The sequence below is a fragment of the Saccopteryx leptura genome, chromosome 3, assembly GCF_036850995.1.
Source record: "Saccopteryx leptura isolate mSacLep1 chromosome 3, mSacLep1_pri_phased_curated, whole genome shotgun sequence".
NCBI lineage: Eukaryota > Metazoa > Chordata > Mammalia > Chiroptera > Emballonuridae > Saccopteryx > Saccopteryx leptura.
In genome coordinates, this window is record NC_089505.1 from 21,514,642 (window position 1) to 21,532,270 (window position 17,629).

Consider the following 17,629-nt stretch of genomic DNA (forward strand, 5'->3'; position numbering starts at 1 on the left):
TAGGCAAGCCCATGTTCTAGTAAGAAAAACTTTCCAAAGCATTTCAAAGGCTCTTGTCAATCTAGCTTTAACTTGTAAATCTGGTAAGTCCATTTCTCTTAAGCATGAGACTACCGCTTTCATACTTGCTCACATTCTTTTTTTAATTTGAAATGATAACTCAGTTGCACATTTTTAATAAATAGAATCAAAATAGTAATCTGTCACACTTTAAATAACATACATAAGTAGATTATTCCTAAACCTCAAATGAAGTATTACTACTAATGGTATGATTTAATTTATCAGCTTCATATTTAATTATAAATCTTCCCCCACCCTTTAAATGAAGCAGCTTTAACATTGAAGGTGAGCAGAAGTTGTATTCCAGAAGAACTGAGGTTACTACCCAGAACAAGTCACTATTACCACAGTATATAGTTTATCATTTAAGATCACTACCAGTGAGACTGGATGGGGACCTGGGGTAAGTTTAAGAACAGGGTAACCTTTTCTGAACTACAGGTAAACACCTGAGCCCTTCTAAAAATTGCTTCTAAGTTAAGAGTGTCCTCTAAGCCTAAAGCCTTCAGAAGGAATTTCTCAGCCTGTCTCTCTACATTCCCACAGTCCACAACAGCCAGCGGCCATTCCTGGGGTACAAGGCAGGCCCAGGGGTGTGCATATCAACAGCAAGGTCAGTCTTCGGGAGGACAGACCCACTGAAGAAGACTGCGCAGGCCCCGAAGTGGGCTTGGGGCCGTTTGCACTCGGAATTGTCTTTCAAAGCTTAGTCTGTGTTTGAGCCAGGAGTCGGGGGGATGGAAGCATAGGTGAGTATGTTCCCTTAACCCAGGGGTCTCAAACTCGCGGCCTGCCCACCAATTTTGTGCGGCCCGCAGACTGGCCCGCAGACTAATCCACGAAGTTTGATTAGTCTGCGGGGCCGCACAAAATTGGTGGGCAGGCCGCGAGTTTGAGACCCCTGCAAGGCTTAACCCATTGACTTTTCAGTTCAAGGGAGTGCACAGCTTGTGGGGAAACAGCCAAAACAGCACTAAAGCTGGAACGGAAAAAGTGTTTTTCTGACCTCTTTAAGCAAAGCTATTTAGCCAAATATAAAGATTATCCTAGCAAATGAAGGGACGTAAAAGTAGAGAAGAAAGGGTGTGCCAGACAGCACTTTGTTATCTTGAGGGCCCCACAGATGAGACTTTAACTAGTGATGTCTTTACTGCTCTACAGAGCATATCACTTCCTCAAACAACTAAAGCAGGCAACTCACTGAAACTTATTATTAAAGCAGTCCTCCGCAGCGTCCTGCTAGAACTTTCTTATAAGGGAGACTCACGGCCCGTTATCTCATTGGAACCGGGGAGACTTGAAACTGCACTTGCAGAGAGGTTTACGTAAGCTGAAGAAAATGTGCAGGGAACAGGTGGGAGATGGCACCGCTGGTACTTTGCCACAGCTATGTGTGCCAATTTGTTCCACCCCCAAATTCCTCTTTGGCCTGAAACTATCATAAACAAATTAGCAGCGTTAAAAATATTAGGCTTGCTTCTGTGTCATTTTCTTTGGGGGCCACTTGTATACAGCATATTAACACAAATCCTTTGGAGACCTTTCAGTGTGGAAACCCCCAAGGTGACGTATAAAGGAGCTATTATATAAATGAATAAAATGTCAAAAATACATGGAATTTGTAACATGGTTCTGTTTTATGAAATTAAGGGCAACTTGTGAAAAGAGAAAGAAAACATACTTTGATAAAGATTATCATCATTTCACTACTATACACAATCCCGTTCTGAAAAGTAAGGATGAAACAAATTTCCTGTTGATTTAAAATCAAGAGGTGTTAAACTGGACAAATCTTACACTTGCTCAAATTCAAATCAGAGGAAAGCTGTTAGTCAGATCATTTCCTACAGGTTCACCTGTGACTTTTTCTTTCTTTTTTTCTTTCCTTTTTTTTTTTTTTTTTTTTTTTTTTTTTTTGTAGCGAGAGAGAGGGGGAGAGGAAGGGAGAGAGATAAGAAGCATTAACTCGTAGTTGCATCACTTGAGTTGTTCATTGATTGCTTTCTCATAAGTGCCTTTCCTGAGGGGCTCCAGCTGAGCCAGTGACCCCTTGCTCAAGCCAGCAACTTGAGCTCAGCCAGCGACCATGGGATCATGTCTATGAACCCACACTCAAGCGGGTGATCATGCGCTCAAGCCGGCAACCTCAGGGTTTTAAACATAGGTCTTCAGCATCCCAGATCAATGTTCTATCCACCTCGTCAGGCTGTGACTTTTACGCTAGGTACACTATAATAAACCACATGTTTCATTGGCTGCCTGAAATGTTTCATGAAAGGTATTCTAATTTGTAACCCAGTCTCTTAGGCTTAGGGTAAAAATAGTCATGACTTTGAAGTGGCTAGTTCCAACTACTGGGGGATGCTTTAAGATTTGGGGTATCTCCCTGCCTAATCCAATGCTAGAACAATATTCTGTTTTGACAGGTATTTATTGAATACTGACAATGGATAAGTCAGTATGCTAATAATGAAAAAAGATCACATATTTCAAAGAAAGTTACAATCAAATGAGACATGCCATATGTACCCAGGTTATACCATAATTTATGTAATTATTTCCTTTTTTGGCACTAAAGTTGTTGCCAATCCTTTGCTACCACTCAAGATGATATCATAAACATGCATTTATTCATTTATTCAATAAATATTTAGTACCTATGACATGTCAATCATTAATCTCAGTGCTGCAAGATTTTATGTCATTGGAACAAATGGAACATGTATATCAATACTTGGAAGTTTTTTTGTGTGAAATTTCTCTTGTGAGAAATCTTTGTTCACCAATTGCACCAACTTGTGATTTAATGTTATCTCTTAAAAACAGAGAGGGACCAGCCTATTTAATCTAAAATGAGGAGTTAGAGAATGCAGGCCCATGGCAATCATACCTGCCCAAGGAGAGGGCAGGTATAAAAGGTAGGTACAGAATCCTTTGTTCTTTTGAAGTATCTGCCCATTAGAGGCAGAACCCTCCAAAAATTGAGAGTCTAGAGCTGCTCAGATATATGAAATCCATGATGGATGGGAAAATAAAAGCTGAAGCTATTTTCAACAGAAAAAATAGGACATGTCTAGCAAACTTCTTTTTGTGAATTCCCTAAATTCAATATTGCCTACATTCCACATCAGTGCTTAATCCAACTAAACACAAAACCATAAAATATATAATTTGTAACAAAAAGGGAAAGATTGCTTGCTTTTCAACTATATCATCAAAGTCTTCATTGCTTTAAAACTACAGCAAACCAAATTTTTGTCTGCAACATGTCAGTTGCAACGTACCCTTCCTGCTTACGATTGATAAGAAACGCAAGGCGTCCAATTATAAAATGCTCTCAACCACTAGTGTTATTTGTTGGTGTTTAAACACTGTTTTAGCGACCTCTAGTGTGAAACATGGTATTAGTACCTGTACACATAGAAAATTCTTTTACTATTTTAAAATTTGCTTACAAAGTGACATCTAAAATAATACTTCACCAAAGGAAATGTAACTTTTGTTCATTTTAATTTGAACAAGTTCATATTTTTCTGCAATTATAATGAAACTTAAATATAATTTCTGGATATACAGACATTTGACAATCAATTGGAGGGTGGGTATATTTAGATTATGCTACACCCATGCAATGGAATATTACACAGCTGTAAAACAGGACAAAAAATGAGGAAGCTCTTTATATACTCATATGAGATCATCTCCATTATATGTCAAAGAAAATAGAACATCAAAAATACAAAGTAGAGAACTGTGCTGAACATTTTGTTACCATCTGAATATTAGAAGGAGTAAAATATCATATAAATTTTTACTTGCTTATTCATCCATTAAAAAATCTCTGGAAGAATACAAAAGATACACATAACAATGGGACAGGAAATGAGCAGATGTTGGCAACTGCATTCCTTTGTATACTTTTGTCTTTTGAATAATGCCTTGACTATTCAAAATACTAAATGACTTGTTGTTTTTTTTTAAGTTAAAGCCAGCAGCACAAGAACAAGAAAGACAAAAGAGAAAATGTTGCCTTGCATTTCCTGACTGAAAAAAAAAATAGACAAGACAATATACAATTTTCTGTCTAAAACATATTTTTACTATAAATCTTGAATTCTATCTCCTTTCCCATGGAATCTTTCCTTGCATATTTTTTCTCACTCAAATGCCAAATTTTAAGACACCATTTGATAGTTATATGGAAGCAACCTAATAGGATTAACTTAATGTTATAGCTTGGAGCATGAAACAGTAACAGCTGTCCTGGCATGTCTTGACAACAAGTTCACTGGTTCCAGACCAAAATTCTTTACTGGCAATACATGTAAAGAAATTGTGATATTACTTACTAGGTCACAATTGAAAACTAATAAGGAATATCATTAAGTATACTACATAGCAGATATTGAGGAATAAATCTAACAGAATATGTGTAAGACCCATATGAAAATTATACAAGCTGTATTTAAAGTAGAAAAAGGAGATATAAATAAATGGGATCATACACTATGTACAGAGGTGAGAAAAGTCAATATAGTTAAGATGACAATTCTCCCCAAATAAGTCTATAAATTTAATGTAATTTACAATTAAAATTGATGTTTTGTGGGGGGGGGGTTGGTGTCTTTGAGGATCATTTGGGAGAATACAGAAAGTACTATTCAGAGATTCATTTAGGTTTTAAATATGATATTAATGTGCAATTTATTAAAGTTAAAAACTGAAAACTTCCTTTCTCCTTAAGCTGTCGAATTCAGCTAAAAATCCTAATCTGTGAATCTGCAAATTTTCACAATCACTTTTAAGTGGCCTTTGGATAAAATTTAGTTCCACTTCAAATTTTATCTCTTAACCATTTTAAATCACACGATAATGTACTAACTACATTTTGTTTTCCTTATAAATATTGCAATTGTCTGTTTTAACAAATAAAATGTTTTTACATGCCTAAATTATTTTCACAAGCCTAGTTAACTAAATTTTAAACTTGTAAAAAGAAACAAGTTCTCTTATATATTCCATAGGCGAATTAAATCACCTCAAAATGTATACATTGAAGTCCTAACTTCTAATACCTCAGAATGTGACTGCATTTGGAGCTAGAACCTATAAAGAGGTAATAAATTCAAAATGAGATCATATGGGTGAACACTAATCCAGTATGACTGGCATCTTTATAAGAAGAAAAGGTTAGAGCACAGACCTACTCAAAGGAAAAATCATGTGAAGACACAGAGAGAAGTGGCCATCGGCAAGCCAAGGAGAGAGACCTCAAAATGAAATCAACCCCACCATCACCTTGGTTTTATACTTCTAGCCTCCAGAACTGTGAGGAAATTAATTTCTATTGTTTTAGTCCCCCGGTCTGTGGCACTTTATTTTAGGAGCCCAAGTAAACTCATACACCTTGGCTCTTAATTAACACATGTAAATGTATTTTCCATCCAGCTGCAGAGGCCGTAGAGTTTGAGGAATTCTCGCATATTCTTAGAATCATTCTTAATGATAGATGAGTACTATTCATTTTCATGGCTTTGTCTGACTAGTCAATTACAATTTCCATAAGGATTTTACTGACAATTCTAAATTCATGTAGAAGAGCAAAGGATCAAAAAGGTTAAGACATTTATGAAAGAAGAAAACTGTATAGGCTTTCACCCTGTCAGATATCAAGACCCATTTTAAAGGTACAATAATTAAGATGTTGTGTTACTACTGTCAGCATACACTAAGAAACGAATGGAACAGAATTCCCAGAAACACACCTATCCGTATATAACAGAAGCACTAAGGGTGACTTGGGAAAGGATGTACTATTTAATGAATGATTGGTTATCACAGGTTAATCTACATGGTTAACCATATAGAAAAGTATTAAAATCAAAACGAGACAAAAACTTCCAGGTGGATTAAAACAATAAATACGAAAAACCAAAATCCTAAAACTTTTAAAGGAAGATGAAAAATCTCTTTTTTTATGGCCCAAGGATAGAAAAGGGTTTGTTCATATTTTAAACCAAATGCAAAAAGCGCAAACATAAAGAAAGGCTGATATATTTGATGACCTTAAAGTTAACTTCCGTGCAACAAATAATGCCATAAAGAAAGGGCAAAGATGAGCCACAGACCGGAAAAAAAGATTTTCATATAGGTCATTTCAAAGACAGCTTGTGGGACCAAAACCGGGAGCTCTTAATGCTGTGCCCTAAGATTGAAATTTTCCACAGGATGTAGTAGACACTTAACAGTGCTGTTTCCGAAGGAGATAGAAGATATAAAAATAATAATAGCCCTGGCCAGGTAGCTCAGTTGGTTAGAGCATCATCCTGACATGGCAAGGTTGCAGGTTTGATCCCCAGTCAGGGAACATATAAGAATCAAGCAGTGAATGCATAAATAAGTGAAACAACAAATCAATGTTACTTTCCTTCTCTCTCTTTCTCTTTAAAATCAATAAATAAAAAAATTATTAAAAATAAAAAGATTTTAATTGTATTATAATTGACAAGCCTAGCATTCTGAATATATATTTTCTAAAAAAAAAAGGTAAAAAACCTCCAAATTCCCAATAAGAAAATGTACTTGTTCAAAGGATATGAATATACAATTCACAGAACAGAAATATAATAGACTAATAAACACTTTTTAAAAAATAGTCTCCCTAGTAAGCAGCAAGATGCAAATTAAAGGCACAGTGAAATTCTATTCCACTCATCCGATTTGAAAATTTTTAAATGTCTGAGGACACCAAGTTTTGGGAGGGATATGAATCAAAATGAATTACCATTTTACAGGTGGAAGAGCTAATTGGTATACTTGATATGGAGAGCAATTTGTCAATATCTAACAAAGCATGAAAACCCTCATCTCTATATCTCAACTTTATTCCTTTATATATTCTCCAAATAAATTTCTTCACATGTGTAAGAATAAATGTACAAAAATATTTCTTGCAGCATTGTTTCTTACAGTTAAAAATGTGAAGTTAAATGTCCATTAATGAGAAAATGGACATGTGATGGTGTGTTAATTCAGTAGCATACTATACAATGATAAAAATGAACTAAAGTTACATATGTCAACACGGATACAATGAGGGGAAAAAACAACTTTCATAACAATGCATACAGGATGTCATTTATATATAGCTTTAAAACGTGCATAACACCACCACTATTGTTTATGGATGTACAAACTATCAGCAATCAGAAAAACAGGCTCAGGAATGATTAACTCTAAATTCAAAATAGTATTTTGAAGTGGATAGATTAGGGAGGGGAAACAGAGAACTTTAAGTATTATATGTTTACATAGCTTTATTTCTTTAAAAAAACAAAACAAAATAGAAAGTAGGAAAGAAAAATGGCAAGATGGCAAGGGTTGATATATCTGTGGATGGTGAATCCACAGTTATGCCTTATAATAGTCTCTACATTTTAGGACTGAAACTTTTGTTACACCAAAGTTTAAGCCAAAGAATTAAATTTTTTAATTCATTTTTGGTATAGGCATTTGATCTCATAAAGAATATTCCTGTTTCCTTTTTTGATCTTTTAAAAATACAAACAAAAATTGTTTATATTTAAAGTGTACAACATAAGGAAATGATTACTACAAGGTAATTAACATATACATTTCCTCACAGTTATCTTTTGTGTGTGTGTGTGTGTGTGTGAACACCTGAAATGTACTCTTTAAAAATGTCCAGCATTCAATACAGTATTAACTACAGTGTGCAACTTTGTATCAGAATAAAACTATTTTAAAGTTATCTTTCTCCCAGTAAACAATTCTTTCTTCCATGGCTGTCATGCAGTTGTTCACCCATTCATCAAATGTTTTTTGAGAATACAATCTCTGCCAGGCTATGAGGTGATCATAAAAGAAGCATATGAGAAAAGGCAGCCAAAAAGTGAACTTTCTCAAGCAGTTTGTACTCGCGTAAGGAAGTTGTTAAACCAAAAAAACTAGGACGATATACAAGCTGCAGAGGAAGGAGAATGTACATCTGTCGGGGGGAGCCACGGCCGATTTCAAGGAGATGCTTTCGAGCTGACTTAAAAGGCGGAGTGTCTGCCAAGGGTACAAAGGCATTCCGCGCGGAGGGAACAGCTTGTGCTGAGCGGAGAGGCGAGCAGCACGGAACGCGGAGCCGCCCGGGCTGGGCGGGCGGAGGGGGGCGGCAGAATCAGACGCTCGGGTTAGGAGGGCGCCATGTGGGGGTCGGGCGTGTTGGCACGCGCTGCATGGACCTGGGTCAGCAGGCAGGAGACGCGGCCCGCGGGCGCCGACACGACTCTCCCTGCACCAGACCCGCGTCTGCTGACTTCAGGGTAGTTGTGAGGGGGCCGCGTGCAACCACATTACTCCGAAGTCAAACTTATACCGAGTTCAGTTTCCAAGTTGCCCTTTGTGTCCTGCTCGAGGGTCTCATTTCCTGTCAGCCCCAAACCGCCTCCGGAGGTTAACCGCCTCCCAGACAGTGCCCTCCATTAGGCCGCCCAAGGCCTCTTAAAGAGCAGGGAGGGATCCGAGAAGCCTGCACGCGGGAGGAAACCACAAGTCCCAGCATGCAACCGCTCCCTGTTAAAACAAGGGGTACTGGTGTGCCCGGGATGAACGGGGCCGGGAGAGAAGACTTGGGGTGCTGAATACACAATACAGTATACAAATGGGGTGTTATAGTTTAGTATACTTGAAACCTGTCATCGCAATAAATTCAATTAAAAGGTGTGGGAAAGAAGCAAAAAATTAAAAAAGCAAAAAAACCCAAAAAAAACCTAAAAGGGCCACTACATTACTACATTGACCATGATGCAATGCTTTCTGAAAAGGGGTAAGGCTTTGGAGAGGCGTTGCCAATTTAGAGCGTCGCCTAGGCAACTCCAATACGTGACAGAATACACTTCCGGTTCCGTCTCTGAGTCTCGGAACCACTAAGAAACGTAGCTTCGTCTCCGTGACGTCATTCTCCAGCGACGGCACCGGTCCGGCGTTTCAGTGGAGCGGTCCCTGTCCCGCGTGGACTTCTAGAGCAGCTCTTTCTCGTCCGCGGCCTGTGACCTGAGAGCGATAAGGAAAGCGGCGCGATGACGGACCGCTACACCATCCACAGCCAGCTGGAGCACCTGCAGTCCAAATACATCGGCACGGGCCACGCCGACACCACCAAGTGGGAATGGCTGGTGAACCAGCACCGCGACTCCTACTGCTCCTACATGGGCCATTTCGACCTTCTCAACTACTTCGCCATTGCGGAGAATGAGAGCAAAGCCCGAGTCCGCTTCAACCTGATGGAGAAGATGCTGCAGCCCTGCGGACCGCCAGCCGACAAGCCCGAGGAGAACTGAGGTCCTGCCATGTCAGCACTCTGCCGGAGAGCACCTGTCCCTCCCTGTCTTCCTCCCACTTGCCGTCATTCCCGCGTGTCCATGTCCCAAGTGGCCCGATTCTCCGTAACGCCTGCTTCTCGTGCTTTCTCTGTGCAGAAGTGCTTACTCCGGGCGTCTCGCCTGACCTCCCCTCAAGTGGACCCTCGACCCTTGGAGCACAGCTTTGTGGAGATGCTCAGGAACCCTGAGAGCTGTGACCGTGGAGACCCTAAAGCCACCAAGTGTTAGGGGAGAAGGCACTGGAGTGAGAGAATACGGAAGCTCGTTTGTGGCCAGTTGATTGACGTCGTTGATTTTTCCATAAAGTTTAGAAGTTTTTCGGTCTCTTGGTGTGGGCTCCTTGTGTTCCGGGGACGGGGTCCAGGGAGGGTTCTGGGCACTACGGTTTCTTGGGAGTCTGAACAGGATGCCGAAATAGGGGAGTGGGAGTGGGGGGTGGGAAGCTTTCTTTGCCAGACACTTAAATCCACCATTGCACAACCTTAAAATATTCTCCCACCCTGTCTTCCAAAAGCCTTTTCCAGGTCCATAATGACTTCAGTATTGAAGTTTCTGATCATTGTATCCCACCATCATTTTCTCCCATTCAAAAAAACCTTTTCTCTCATAGCCCTTCCCTCTTTGAAATTTACATCTCCCATTCTATTGGGACTTTGTGAACATGTCATGAGAAATGGCCAGCTGTCAAAAGTTTTTTAATTAATTGAACATTCAACAATTATTTGTTGAGCCCTACATGTTGGGCATTTTTTGACTTGGGTTATACCGGTGGGGCAGAGGGAGGCCACACCAACTGTAGACTTAAGCAAATGTTAGAATATGCTTAGACCAGGGGTCTCAAACTCGCAGCCCGCGCGGCCCGCCGAACAATTTTGTGCGGCCCGCAGACTAATCCACGAAGTTCAAAATATTTTGGATAAAATTAAGTAAGCCTAGGGGCCTACTTGTATTTTTCATTTCTCTAGCATCCTAGCTAGATATTAGCTTAGTTAACAGCAGTTGTGATGCGAACTACAGTTTCTGGTCGTTTTGTGACACTGAAAAGTGTTGCGTAACAGTTGCCTTTTGTAGACCTAGTGTGGCCCGCTGAACGGCTGTGATCTTGCTCTGCAGCCCACATGCTGAGTTGAGTTTGAGACCCCTGGCTTAGAGGATGGGTCTAGGTAGGGTTGCGATTTTAAATAGGATGCTCATGTTAGATTATTGAGATAGTGATATTTGAGCAATGACTTTAAGGAAGTGAGGGACATAGCCATACAGGAAACTGGGGAAATGGCTTTGTGATGGACTTAACGCTGGAGTAGTGCCTGGTTTGTTGCAGGAACAGCAAGGAGGAGAGTGACTGGAGGGAGTGAGCAAGGGAAAGAGTAATGGAAAGGGAACGGATAAAAGTCTGTTAGACCAGCCTAAGGACTTCCAGCTCCCATGAGGGAGATTGGGAGCCATTGGAAAATTAAGTGGTAAGAACCATCATCTTTTAGATCAGTGGTTCTCAAACATTTAGGTCTTGAGATTACATTACATTCTTACAAATTCTTTTTTTTTTTCCTTGAGAGAGAGAGAAAGAGAAGCATCAACTCATTGTTCCACTTGGTTGTGCCATTGACTGCTTCTTGTGCCCTGACCAGAGCTTGAACCTTGAACTGTTGAGCAGATGCTCCCCAGGTTGAGCCCTAGGGGCTCAAGCAGGGACCTCAGGTTGAGCAACCCCGGGATCAAGCCAGCAACCCTGGGATCAAACCTGCAACTTAGGTGCCTTGGGATGATGCTTTAGCCACTGCACCACCGGCCAGAGCTCTTACAAATTCTTGAAGGCCTCACATAGCCTTACAACTCTTGATATTCACCAAATTAGAAGTTAAAACTGAGGAAACTTAAGAATATGTTAATAAAGCCATTACATGATAATGAAAACACATTATTAAAAAATAACTGTAAAAAAGTAATCTTGCAGATTTCCTCAATGTCTAGTTTAATAAAAATCAATTGGATTCTTCTATCTGCTTCTGCATTCAAACTACTGGGATATGAAGTTATGGTTGATGTATGAAAAAATTCTAATTCATTTAAATATGTAGTAAAGGAGAAATATTTTAATAACATCAAATAATTGTGAATCTTCAATACTCTAGCAAAACTCAGCAAGAAATAATACTTAATTTTGTTACAACATGGAATTTGACCGCTGAAATTGTCATTCTCTGTTAACATTAAAATTTATTCCTCTGTCTTAAACTTTGAATGGGTCTTTTACCCATACACGATTTTGCAACATTATGCTTCAGTCATTTGAAAATCACTGGCTAACTGAATTATACAGGCTTTCCAAATGTGGACATGTCATATATATCAAAGTCACATTTATTAATATCACCACTGATCTCATCAGGAAAGGTCTTAATTGCATTGAGAGTTGAAAAATTCATAGAGTGTAAGTTTTTCACAATTTTAAGTTTTGCTTGATAGCCTAGATTTGATCACTAGTAGCAAGTATGTACTATCTGTGATTTTCTTTCTTTTTTTTTTTTTTAATTTATTAGCACAATTTTTATTTTCTTGCTTTTTAAATTGGGAGTCTAAATTTTTTTTAATTAATTTTAATGGGGTGACATTGATAAATCAGGGTACATATGTTCAGGGAAAACATCTCTATGCTATTTTGACATTTGATTATGCTGCATTCCCATCACCCAAAGTCCAATTGTCTTCCGTCACCTTCTAACTGGTTTTCTTTGTGCCCCTCTCCTCCCCCAAACCCCTTCCTCTCCTCCCCCCCCCCTCCCCCGTAACCACCACACTCTTGTCCATGTCTCTGAATCTCATTTTTATGTCCCGCCTCTGTATGGAATCATACAGTTCTTAGTTTTTTCTGATTTACTTATTTTGCTCAGTATAATGTTATCAAGGTCCATCCATGTTGTTGTAAATGATCCAATGTCATCATTTCTTATGGCTGAGTAGTATTCCATAGTATATATGTACCAAAGCTTTTTAATCCACTCGTCCACTGACAGAAACTTGGGCTGTTTCCAGATCTTCACTATTGTGAACAATGCTGCCATAAACATGGGGGGTGCATTTCTTCTTTTCAAACAGTGCTATGGTGTTCTTGGGGTATATTCCTAACAGTGGGATACCTGGGTCAAAAGGCAGTTCGATTTTTAATTTTTTGAGGAATCTCCATACTGTTTTCCACAGTGGCTGCACCAGTCTGCATTCCCACCAGCAGTGCAGGAGGGTTCCCTTTTCTCCACATCCTCGCCAGCACTTATTCTGTGTTGTTTTGTTGATGAGCGTCATTCTGACTGGTGTGAGGTGATATCTCATTGTGGTTTTAATTTGCATTTCTTTAATGATTAGTGATGTTGAGCATTTTTTCATATGCCTATTGGTCATCTGTATGTCCTTTTTGGAGAAGTGTCTATTCATTTCTTTTGCCCATTTTTTGATTGGATTGTTTGTCTTCCTGGTATTGAGTTTTACAAGTTCTTTATAAATTTTGGTTATTAACCCCTTATCAGACGTATTGTCAAATACATTCTCCCATTGTGTAGTTTGTCTTTTTATTCTGTTCTTATTGTCTTTAGCTGTGCAGAAGCTTTTTAGTTTGATATAGTCCCTTTTGTTTATCCTTTTATTTCACTATCTGTGATTTTCTTGGAGTCACAGGCCCAATTAGTTTCATTTCAATAAAATGTCTGCTAAATATTTAATTCTGATTATAGTTTGTATTTCTTTCAAGAAAAAATGGTGTTACTTGAGGAAAAGAAAAGGACAGTTCAGTTTTCAACTAAAATAGTGCTTTCCTTTGAGAAAAACCACTTTGGTGACAGCAGAAACACTTTTTGCATAATACCAATTTTGTCCCATGAAAATTTTAAAAAGATGCGTTCTCCAGCTAAGATTTCATAAAATGAATAATTATGACTGCTTCATCAAGAACGTTTATAACAGGGGTCTCAAACTCAACTCAGCATGTGGGCCGCAGAGCAAGATCACAGCCGTTTGGCAGGCCGCACTAGGTCTACAAAAGGCAACTGTTACGCAACACTTTTCTCACTGCAGTTGAAAACAAAAAAAAAAATCAGTACAACAAGCAAAATCGTACATGCAGTTTACTCAGTGTCACAAAACAACTAGAAACTGTAGTTCGCATCACAACTGCTGTTAACTAAGCTAATATCTAGCTAGGATGCTAGAGAAATGAAAAATACAAGTAGGCCCCTAGGCTTACTTAATTTTATCCAAAATATTTTGAACTTCGTGGATTAGTCTGCGGGCTGCACAAAATTGTTCGAGTTTGAGACCCCTGGTTTATAAGGTGCACTCTCCCTCATGGGAGTCTGCCCACACCGTTAGCTAGCTTCCCCCATCTCTCATTCCCACCTGCTACCCCGCACAGGCATGTATCTCCTAAACTCCAGGGGTCCTCAGGAGGCTTGCAGCCCAGGGCCCAGTGGGCAGCGGCAGCTCATCCCGGACTAACCCTTGAACCTGTCTCCAAGACCCCTTTGCCCTGACTTCCCAGAGGGCAAAGGCAGCCCTGGCTGGGCTCAGCTCATCCCGGACTAACCCTTGAACCTGTCTCCGAGACCCCTTTGCCCTGGCTGGGCTCAGCTCATCCCGGACTAACCCTTGAACCTGTCTCCATGACCCCTTTGCCCTGGCTTCCCAGAGGGCAAGGGCAGCCCTGGCTGGGCTCCTCTACTGCTTCTTATATTCTAAGCTCTTCCCTTTTTTATTGTCCCAGCTTTAATAAATATTTTCCCAAAGTAAAACTAAACAAAACACTGTTAAGTGAAACAGCTGACTTTTGGTTGTCTTTGTGCCACTAAGAAGTTTATGGCCGTGGAGAATCCAATGACTACTAGTGGTCTGGTGCCATTGCCTTTGTGCTAGGTGCTGATAGTTTTATTCATGGTTGCTTTGTTGCCATCTGTACAAAGGTTAATGCATTTATATTTATATAAATACATTTATAATGGAATTGGCAAGTAAAATCTTAGTAGTAAGAAAATAGTGTTGACTTCATGGATTTCCTGAAATTTCTTTCCCACCATTGTTATTTGGGGTGAAAAAAAACAATAATAAAGAATAGAATGATGATAGTGATTTAAACTATGGGGGTAGATGAAAGTAGGTTTACATGGTGACATTCTTTTGCGTTAAAAAAGCTATTGTAATAATCATAGACTGCATGTCCTTTTCCATATGAACAAATGTAAACCTACTTTTGCTCACCCCTGTATGGTTATTTACACTTAAGTATTTGACAGACACTTTCTCCAAAAAATGAATGAAACGGGACATCACTTCAAGAAAAACAACTGGGACTGACCTGTGGTGGTGTAGTAGATAGAGTGTTGACCTAGAATGCTGGGGTCACTGGCTTAAGGCCCTGGGAAAATAAAGTCTTTTTAAAAGAAAGGAAAGAAGGAGTGAGAGGAATTGGAGGAAGGGAGAGATAGAAGGGAGGGAGGGAAGGGAGGGAAGGGAAAAAAGGGAGGGTGGGAGAGAGGGAGGGAAGGAAGCAGGGATGGAGGGAGGAAGGAAGGATGGAAGGATGGAAGGAAGGAAAAGGAAAACAGAAGGAAAGAAGGGAGGGAGGGGAAGAAAGGAAGGAAGGAAAGAAAGAAAGAAGGAAGGAAGGGGCCCTGGCCGGTTGGCTCAGCGGTAGAGTGTCGGACTGGCGTGCAGGGGGACCCAGGTTCGATTCCCGGCCAGCGCACATAGGAGAAGCGCCCATTTGCTTCTCCATCCCCCCCCCCTTCCTCTCTGTCTCTCTCTTCCCCTCCCGCAGCCAAGGCTCCATTGGAGCAAAGATGGCCCGGGCGCTGGGGATGGCTCCTTGGCCTCTGCCTCAGGCGCTAGAGTGGCTCTGGTCGCGGCAGAGCGTCGCCCCTTGGTGGGTGTGCCGGGTGGATCCCGGTCGGGCGCATGCGGGAGTCTGTCTGACTGTCTCTCCCCGTTTCCAGCTTCAGAAAAATACAAAAAATAAAAATAAAAAAATGAAGGAAGGAAGGAAGGAAGGAGAAGAAAAGAAAAGAGAAAACTGAACTTCTGTTTCAGAGAATCCCTCTGGCCATTATGCTGAGAATAGACTGAGGTGTAGAGTAAAAGAGAAGATTATAGTTGTTGGCAGTTAAATAAAATTATCAATACAAATGCTGTTTCCCTTCCTACCTTAAACAGTAGGAGAAATGAGAGTCAAGCTATAAAACCCCATCCTTGTAAAACTTGATAAAGGCATACAGGGGGGCATGAGAGTGAGCCCTGTCCCTAACTGGAGGCTGTAGCAGTAGACAGGAGAGATGGCAACCTGCACTGGAGATAGGAAGGCATGGATATATAGTATGGAGTAGGTTATATGAAGAATCAAATGAGTAACATGGACAATAAGAACTGCAAGAATTTAGAAGGAAGAGAGTAACTTAAAGAAAGACCTCCATGAACTGGCTAGAAATTATATTGTTAACTTTCACAAGGGCAAGGATTTTGATCTGTTTTATTACCTACTGTGTTTCAGGTATCGAGAGCAGTGTCTGGCACATCACAAGCGGTTAGTAACTGTTGATTGCCAAATATGGAAAGATAGGAGGAAATCCAGAGACTATGCTGGGTCCATGCTAATTTGTGTTCTTAGTCTTCAACTTCATCAAAATAGGTAATACCAAAGAAAAGATGTATTTCAAAACATGCATTCAAAATAGCAATACTAGCTAACATTGATAGCTTTCATGGTGTGCTAAGTGTTTTATCTTATGTGATGTTCAGGAAGTATTGTCTTTGTTTTTACAGAGGATACAAGTTCAGAAAAAAAAATTGGTCAAGGTCACACAATTTCTATGTGACTAAACCAGGATTTGAACCAGTTTAGTCCTTCTAGTTCCAAAGTACAAATTCTGAAATATACTGTTGGCCAGCCCTGGCCAGATAGCTTCGTTGGTTAGAGCATCAGCCTGAAGCACAGAGGTTGCTGCTTCCACCCCAGGTCAGAGGACGTACAGGAACAGATCGATGTTCCTGTCTCTCTTCCCCCTCCCTTTCTCTCTCACTAAAGTCAATAAATAAAAATTTGTGGACAAGTCCTGCCGAGGGTGAGGATGATGGAGACGCAAAGAACCAACTCTGGGGACCAGGTTCAGTGACACAGATCCACTTTATTCAGGAAGTAAACTAGCTTATATACATGGGTTCAGCCAATAGGATGTTACAGCGTGTTCCTCAAAGCCAATGGCTGAAAAGATCAGGGAGCTGTGTGGTTGGCGCTAAGTCACTTCCTTATAGTGGGCGAGCTTCCTTCCTGGGTGTGCCCAGGAGGCTTCTGGGAGCTGGAGTATTCTCACAGCATTGCATCAGCCACAGCTGCTAGGAATGCGCTCTGTGCTCCACCCACAAAAATTACAATAAATAAACAAACAAACAAACAAACTGTCCCACAAACAGGTCTAGTATGTAAAAACCATTTTAGAATAATCCGAAATCAGTTATTGTCTCAAATAAAAAAACCCGAAATATTAAAAGTTATACTTAAGGAATATCAGACCAATAGGAAAGTTCTTATATAATTAAGCAAAAATGTAACTTGAAATAGTTTGAATAAAGATGATTTTAATGGAAAGAATAATAATTTGTGTGGATAAAAATAAAACATTCAAGACTTTGAGCTTAACTGGTGATGGTGCAGTGGATAGAGCATTGACCTGGGACGCTGATGTCCCAGGTTCGAAAACCCGAGGTCACTGGCTTGAGTGCAGGCTCATCTGCTTCAGCACAGGATGGCTGACTTGTGTGGGATCATCAAGATGATCCCATGGTTGCTAGCTTGAGCCCAAATGTTGCTGGCTTGAAGCCCAAGGTTGCTGGCAATAGCCCAAGGTCACTGGCTTGAGCAAGGGGTCAATGCTTCAGCTTGAGCCCCCTGGTCAAGGCACATATGAGAAGCAATCAATGAACAACTAAAGTGACATAACTATGAGTTGATGCTTTTTATAAAGTGACCAACTTTTTTACAATGAAATAGAGAACAAAAATTAATTGAATAAAACAATATCATAAGTAAAAGAAACATTTTATTCATTGCAACAATAATACACTATCATATGATAAATGCATAATAAAAACATTTGTAATATTTTATATTGTAATTATGCTTACATGCCTATTAATTTTTT

The 17,629-nt window shown here is 39.9% G+C and overlaps 1 protein-coding gene and 1 non-coding gene across 2 annotated transcripts; both read left to right on the forward strand.

The window, feature by feature from the left end:
* The first annotated feature begins 6,212 nt into the window (after positions 1-6,212).
* Positions 6,213-6,336, forward strand: LOC136401577 (small nucleolar RNA SNORA25). The gene has a single exon (XR_010750602.1). It is a non-coding gene; the product is annotated as a small nucleolar RNA SNORA25 (small nucleolar RNA).
* Positions 6,337-9,015: 2,679 nt separating this feature from the next.
* SF3B5 (splicing factor 3b subunit 5) lies at positions 9,016-9,779 on the forward strand. The gene is made up of 2 exons (XM_066373076.1): positions 9,016-9,414; positions 9,552-9,779. Exon 1 carries the CDS (start codon positions 9,153-9,155, stop codon positions 9,411-9,413), a length of 261 nt encoding a protein of 86 aa, XP_066229173.1. The 5' UTR covers positions 9,016-9,152; the 3' UTR covers position 9,414; positions 9,552-9,779.
* The last annotated feature ends 7,850 nt before the right edge of the window (positions 9,780-17,629 follow it).